Below are 8099 nucleotides of genomic sequence, written 5' to 3'. Positions count from 1 at the left end.
TGTTTTATGATGTTGCTTCCCTCTGTTGCCATCTTATCTTCCCCCCCACCCCTCCCCCACCCTCTTCTTTTTTTCAGTCCGGTCCAACGACAAAGAAAAATAAATAAATAAGTAAATAAAACATAATCAATATAAATAAAGTTTAGCATTAAATACAACAGGGTTTATACTCAATAAATCCCTGTTGTGACAGTAAAATCTGCCCAACACAAGAAGCTCTCAGCCCACATCTGTTGGCTCAGCTGTTGGACAGGACAAGTTAAAAAAAAAAAAAACAACACATCCATCCTTACAACTGTCCAACCAGCATAAGAACACATCAGGTATCACTGCTGTCAGCTAAGAACAGGAAACTGAGGATACAATTCACACAGAATCACCAAAACTGGGCAATAGAAGATGGAAAAACGTCGTCTGGTCTGATGAGTCTCTATTTCTGCTGCTACATTCAGATGGTCGGGTCAGAATTTGGAGTCAACAACATGAAAACATGGATCCATCCTGCCTTGTATTAGTGGTTCAGACTGGTGGTGGTGGTTTAATGGTGTGAGGTTATTTTCCTGGTACACTTAAGGCCCCTTAATAGCAGTTGATCATGGTTCCAACACCACGGTCTACCTTGGTATTGCAGCTGACCATGTCCATCCCTTCATGACCATCTTCTGATGCTACTTCCAGCAGGATAAAGCTCCATGTCATAAAGCTGGAATAATCTTAGACCAAGGATAGGCCACTTCAGGCCTTGAGGGCCAGTGTTTGCATGATTTCTAGATATCCAAGCCGTACTCATGACTGATTTCTGGTTCAGATGTGTCCAGCCAAGAACATGCCAGAGCAGGGTTTGTTGGAAGACATTCAGGGATGCGGCCCTCGAGGCCTGGAGTAGTATATCCCCGTCTTAGACAAGTTTCTAGAACATCACACTAGAAACTACAACATGGACAACTGGACTCAAATTGGCTCCACACTCACCAGAACCCAACAGAACCTTTGAGATATGGTGGAACAGGAGATTACATCATGGATGTTCAGCTGACGAATCTGCAGCAACTGTGTGATGCTTTCATGTCACTATGGACCAAACGCTCTGAGGAATGTCTCCAGAACCGTGTTATGCCACCCATCAGTGCATCTTCTTAACCGCTTTGTCCTTTCGGGGTCGCGGCGGTGCCGGAGCCTCACCCAGACACTGCTGGGCCAATGCAGGATACACCCTGGACAGGTCTCCAGTCTGTCTCAGGGCCTCAATCACACACCTATTCACTCTCACATTCACACCTAGGGGTAATTTAGAGTCACCAATTAACCTATGAAGCATGTTTCTGGACGGTGGGAGGAAGCCGGAGTCCCTGGAGAAAACCCACGCATGCACGGGGAGAACATGCAAACTCCACACAGAAAGGCCCCAAATCCCCCAGCCGGGATTCGAACCGGGGACTTCCTGCTGTGAGGGAATAGAGCTCTAAGAGAATGTCCAAGAATTAGGGCAGTTCTAAAGTCCAGCCCGGTACTAGCAAGGTGGACCTAATAAAGTGGCCTGTGAGTGAATATACTTGTTTTAGAATTTTTGGTTGGTTGCTCTTTAAATGTTACCAACAACAACAACAACAACAACAAAAGATTAAAACAGAGTTCTCTAAAAGAAGTGATTGCATAGATTTAATCATGATTTTGCATACCCTTTTTGTTCAAGTCAAATGGATTCTTTATTTCCATTTGTATCACATTCTCATTTGTATGACAATTAATGCAATATTTTCTCAAACTTTATCTCTCTATCAGACAGAAATGGATCAAGCACATAAAGTAAGAATGGGAGTCGGGAATGGGCTGCGGCAAGATGTATGGCGAGACTTTCTGTTTCGTTTTGGAAACATTAAAATGTGTGAAATTTATGGCTCCACTGAGGGAAACTTGTGCTTTATGAACCACATTGGCAAGATTGGAGCTGTGGGACGTTCCAATGTCTTCTACAAGGTGAGTATCCAAAATCCAGGATAATACAGGGTCATTGCTACAAAATGAAATGAATGAATGATGTTGTGAAATGCAGAATTTATTACCAACCAAATTCTTCAGCATCTTTCTGACTCGGGTTGTAGTGCAGCGGAAATGATCAGTCAATCAACGATGGAGCTTCTGTCATGAGTGGGCCAGAGGTGGGGTTCAGGCATTATTGCAAAAGAGGGTAGGGAAAGATATTCCTTATATCCTCTGCTAGAACCACCAGCTGCATTTGGGAGTGGTCCATGCGACCTGTTCTGTCCACTGTTGGCCATGCAGAAAACTCCTCGACTCTTTGCCAGCCTGTGAGGAGAGCTCTTCTCAACATTTTGGACATAGCCATTGTAGGGATGGAAACAAGATTCTCCAGAAGCAATCTAGAGCTGATGAAAGCAGTTAATAGTCTTCAACCTCAATCTCACTCTTTTCTGGATGTTGTCATGTTAAAATGACATGAAGTGATAGTGACAAACTTTCCAATTGGATTCTTGTTTACAAAAACAATGTTGAAACTAGAGTTCAAAAAGACTGATGCTGGTGGCAACGTAGAGTTTGTAGATCTCTCCATCGTTTGCAAATATCTACATATAAAAACACCTTTCCACAGCTCTATGGTACATGTGACCTCCATTGTGATTGGTGGATCATCAACATCATGTGAAAGCTCTTTCTCTGCTTTGTCTCCAGTTCTTACCCCCTTCTGCTGCACCATGCTACATGCAAGGAAACATTTAGTTATCTTGGCTCATGAGAAGGCAATAACAAGAAGCCTGGATATGGAGTCGTTTGTTCAGACTTTTGCACAAAAAAACAGCTAATGCTGCAACGATTGATACAAAAGAATACACATAATACATAATTAAAAGACACTCAAGAATAGATAACTAAACAGATAGACAAACATTAAAATAAGTACATAAAAAGTGACAAAAAATTGTAAAATATATGTTTTTTTTATGAAAAATTCAAAAAAACTAAACCAAACATAAACTTCATAGTAAAAATGATACAAAGTGCGTACTAAATAAATAAGATTTTTTTTAAAAAGCCCAAAAAGAGATGGATAAACAGAGACAGACTCAAACTTTTAATTAACAAAAAATATCCAAAATGAATTAAAAAAAAAAAAAAAAACAAACAAAAAAATGACTGACTCACTCAAAAATTTTCAAATTAATTTCTAAAAGTTTAGCCTCAACAGGGGATGAGCCAGTGTGGCATCTGCCCTGGTCCCAAGCCCGGGTAGACTCGTGTCAGGAATGGCATCCTACATAAAACACTAAAGACAAATCAAGTGGATCACAGGAGACAGTAGTTAAAGCACAGTTAGCATCCAGTTTTATGCATTTTAGGGGCTTGGGAACATTTTAAACCCCAACCTCAAAGAATACCCACACACCCCTGCACTACATGAAACAAGGCATTTTATTTTTTGCTCCTATATAATATCCCTAGACTTTAAAGAAGCTTTTTTCTCCATTAGTTAGTCTATTGAAAAGAATAGCAATGCTGAGCCACAAAGAAGCTTTTCTGTTTGCCGTAGAACCACTAAGGATTTCTTCCACAGCTGCTGTAGCAACAAAGTTGCAACAAAAAAATACTTGCTTTAGTTTGATTATTGTCCGAATGCATCACCTATGTTACATAAATTCAAAGAAGCCAGTAATAAAACAATCATTTCTGAACACATTCAGTTTGTTTAACAATACGGATAATTCTAGAACACAGCGTTCTTACCTAACTCACTTTTTGTTCTTTTTGAAACTTACAAAATTTTACAAAGTTACTTATACAGTTTATCTTCTTTATAATTCAGATTCAACATTCCAACATCCATTAAACAGGAACGGTAACGGGTAATCTAGCTTAAAACAAAAATGGCTTTTGGGTCAAGGAACAAATACCACTTTATCTATTACAGAAAATACAAGAATGATCACCATATGATAAACAGAACTGTACTTTGGACAGATTTTTCATATTGACCTGCAGTCTCAAAAGAAAATAAAAAAAATATATGCATAAAGGAAAGTGTCGCTAAGGCCCAATCCGAATTCTTCCCTTCTTCCTTCCCCTCCATTTGAAGGGACACTTTAGTGCAAGTGTGTCCAGATAATTATTTTTTTGTTTGACCCTCCAAGCTGAGGGATATAAAGTTCTCCATGGGGAGGCTAAACCGCATCGCTGAGAAGTGCTTTCCTTCACGTGGGTGCGCTCTGAACCGCAGAAGTTTACATGTCAAATGGGGCTTTAAAAGTGCTGTATGTTGCCAATTTTTTGACAAATACATTTGTTTAATTTGTGAAATTATAGTCAAAAATCATCTGTGTGCTGTACAGGTTGAAACGAGGTATTGCAGTTAAATTTTGTGATGGTCAACTGGTTTAAGTCCAAGAAGTCCAGCTCCACTATAAAAGCCCCGCCCATTTTTGACTCTGTAACAGTTGGTTGTTAGCCTTTAGTGTATTACCTCTGTTAAAAATCTACTGATTGACAAAACTTTCCAGTGGACTTGTAGAACAGAGGTTGCATTTGGCATTGAATCCAGCAAACTCTGCCCTGGTGATGGATTTAATGAACATTTCACTCTGGATTGTTTGTTTAATATGTTAGCCTTTATTAGCTATGATGCTAGCAGCATTTTACCACTCTCAGACACGGGTTCCCTTTGCTCCTGCAAACCTTCATCTGTGCCGGCAGCCCCGCTGTCGAGCATTGCAAAAGCAGCGTCTTGAGCATTGATAGATATTACTGGATTGACCCTTGCCTAGTCGCTCCTATAGACAGAGACGTGCGCGCATAGGCGCCATTGCTATGCATTGCGTCGCATAAACAGAACGCAACTATTCCAATGTCAGACATGCAGGCATCAACCACAAAAATTGGGCTAGCTCCCTCATTTTCACAAAACATGGCTTGAATTAAAGCTTAGAAATCATTGATATCGTGGTATATTTATGTTTTTATTATCATTAAAAACTAAGCTGTAAATAGTGCAAGAACTCCCCCTTCTAGTGTTACAGGTAACACACTGCTGTCTAATTAACAGATTTTGCCTTTGTGCTAGAATCTAATCAACTGAGCTTGTAAATGTAACATATATCAATGGTCTTGAGCCAGCGGCTGGAAACAGTAAGGTTCTGGACCATGAGTGCCGGCCTCGGGAGAAGAGGGAGGCGGAAAATCCTCAACCTCCTCAGAAACTTCTGTGAAAAAACTTGCATCTCTTTTCCATTCCATATTTTTTGTTTTTTAATTGAACATAACAAAGACGAACCTCTCTCTATATTGAAGACTAGGGATGTCCCGATCAGGTTTTTTGGGCCCGATCCGATTCCGAGTCATTTGATTTTGTGTATCTGCCGATACCGAGTCCCGATCCGATACTTTTATAAGACATTTAAAACATGAATAAATTGAATAAGCAGATTAGTGTTGTCCCTTGTTTATACTTCATTAATCTTCTTTTATCATTAAAAACTTAAATAAAACACTTCTGTGAAGTAGTTTTAATAAACAAGTAAAATACAGCAAATATAAACTAGGAAAAAAATACAATGTTCTTGTTATATAAGTGATAATTAGTCATGTGATAAAGTTTAGTGACTTTAGCTTTAACATCTTTAGAGCTATTGAACATTTATGACCAAATGTGATTCCTGTCCTCATTTAAAACTCTTAAAAATAAATTATGATTTTGTTTTAGCATAAAATTTGATGAGTGTTCATGAATAGCTGATGTCATTATTAGTTTTAATTTATTAGTTTTTTTTATTTAGTTATTTTTAAGATTATGTACTTCTTCTTTAAGTTCTTAAGACATCACATTTTTGGTTTTATTACCACAGTAGTTAATTTCTTAACTCTTATTTCTCTGTCAGATAAATCAAACAGGCATATCAAAGGACAGCTCGGGTCCTAAGGAGTTAAATCACGGCGCTAGCATGTAGCAGTTAGCAGCTACTGTGTAGCCATATGTCTGCAGCATGAAGAGCTTCACATTAAAAAGAAACAAAAACTGTCCTTTTCTGTTGAAATGCCTTTAGAGGTTGTTGTTTGAGTTATGACAAACCAATAGAGACACTTGCTGTCAGTTTAAAGCGTTTTTAAAAGAGTTATTGGTCCCAGAAGTTAGCTTTCTAGCTAGCTTTGTTTACAAGTTAGCCTTCTGCTTGAGCTGCTGCATTTTCTGGTAATAACATTTTGTGATCTTTTCCTGACATGCAGACTTCTAGTGGAGTATTTATCCAGAATGATAAGATGAAATATAAAGCTCTAATCATGATGAGAATAAATGAAATATCCGATTCTGATCGGACAAAGGAGTCCAAATCCGATCGAGTCCCCAATCACGTGATCGGAACGGGACATCCCTGTTGAAGACCCAGCATATGCTACATAAAGCTAGCCTAACTGTCAGTCATAGATACAAGCCACACCTCCACTGCTCAGTCCAGCTCCACTAGGCCCGCCCCCTTTTTTGGCTTTTCTTTTTTAAAATCTGGTCTTAGAAGGGAGTCAGCCTCCAACTGCCCTATTTGGTTACCCTTTAAAGAAAACTGAGTTCCAGTGGGTTAAAATGATATGGTATTTATTGTGAAGGAATCGATGCAAGTGATGATAAGGAAGAATCAGCAGAGATTTGCCAATGCAAAAATATCCTATGTATTTAGGGGTCTGGTAGGAGTCAAAAATGTCTGTCTAGTTTGTGCAAAAAACAGTTTTACACAACTGAGAAAAGGCTTTTGTTTTCAGCTGCATGAAGAAGTGCTTTGTTTTACAGTCATGCCCGATTATGTTGGCTTTGTTACATTAATTAGATTAGGTCTCTCTAGCATGAAAACTCAGGACACAAAATGACATGCTGTCCAGAACTATGATTCAACCATTTAGCTGCTGGTGATGTGAATGAATCTAGAGGAATCCGTTCTCGGCTGTTCTAGGAGCAATCATCCAGGACGATGGTCTCTGCTATTCCATGCCAGCTTTTTCATGCAGTTACATAAAGTAGTGCTACTTTATTGACTAGAGAAAGTAATCCTCTCTTTTTCCCACCTCTGAAAGGAACTTCTTTGGTTTTTGTTCGTGCTCAATCAGCCTTCTAAGCAGCAAACTGACATTTGCACCTGCACAACCTTTGTTTGGTTGAGTTTCTGACCCACTGATTCAGATTTGTTAGATCAACACAATCACACCAAAATGGAGTCTTGGTGGATCTTGGTGTATCTGCTTTTCACATAAGGTAACCTGCATGGCATAACGATGCATGGGACAGACCTGGTTTTAACTCAGTTTTAGTTGGTCCAATTTAATTTCCTCAAATCTACAAAAAAAATAAATAAAAATGAGGCATTGTGGCATTTAAGTTTAACAGTCATATACTTTTTTTAGTCAAAAAATGTTATTTCATTTAATAGAGAACACTTTTTTATTAAGACATTAAGCATCTCGGCAAAACTGTAGAATTATGCAAAGGAATCAAAGCATTAAAGATGACATACACTTTTTTTTAATTATACTGGGAGATATTTATATATTTAATTGAATCTATGATGTTTGTTCAAATGTTTTATTCTAAAAGACTAAAACTCAAAGTTTTCTGTGAGGCCCAAAACAGTGCAAATAAATTAATCTAAAAGTTTTTTAAACATCCATAAATATTAGTTTTTTATAATCCGTGTAAATGCAGAGACCTTTGCACACGTACCGTATTTTCCAGACTATAAGTCGCGTTTTTTTTCATAGATTGAATGTCCCTGCGACTTATACTCCAGTGCGACTTATATACGAATTTTTGATGATGAGATATGGACCGTAAGTCTAGAGTGCCCTCTTATGGTGATCTATGCAATTACTTTATTTACTTTAGTTATTCAGACGTGACACAGAGGACGAAGAATTTAACGGATTTAGTGATATGGAGTGAGATCGCGTGCAATTAATTACAGTAAAGATACAAAGTTGATGAGTTCTTGAGGCTGTAGTTAAATAAAACTGTTGTGTTATGTAAATGCTACATCTTTTCGTTTTTTTCATGATGCTAATATGTGAATATGTGTTGACACATATTCAGCCTGTTTTCTATTCACTTATGA

General features: G+C 38.3%; 1 protein-coding gene across 2 annotated transcripts in view; it reads left to right on the top strand.

The window, feature by feature from the left end:
• LOC112141225 (long-chain fatty acid transport protein 6) overlaps nucleotides 1-2727 on the top strand; it is a 13730-nt gene extending 11003 nt beyond the window's left edge. Inside the window, exon 5 of one of the 2 annotated variants that reach the window (XM_036214550.1) lies at nucleotides 1783-2727. In XM_036214550.1, coding sequence (XP_036070443.1) covers nucleotides 1783-2001 — 219 coding nt within the window. In that variant the 3' untranslated portion in view covers nucleotides 2002-2727. The remainder of the gene's footprint in view (nucleotides 1-1782) is intronic. The other variant, XM_024264314.2, reaches the window with a different exon arrangement.
• The last annotated feature ends 5372 nt before the right edge of the window (nucleotides 2728-8099 follow it).

The sequence above is a fragment of the Oryzias melastigma genome, linkage group LG12, assembly GCF_002922805.2.
Source record: "Oryzias melastigma strain HK-1 linkage group LG12, ASM292280v2, whole genome shotgun sequence".
Taxonomy (NCBI): domain Eukaryota; kingdom Metazoa; phylum Chordata; class Actinopteri; order Beloniformes; family Adrianichthyidae; genus Oryzias; species Oryzias melastigma.
This window is presented reverse-complemented; position numbering and strand designations above follow the sequence as displayed.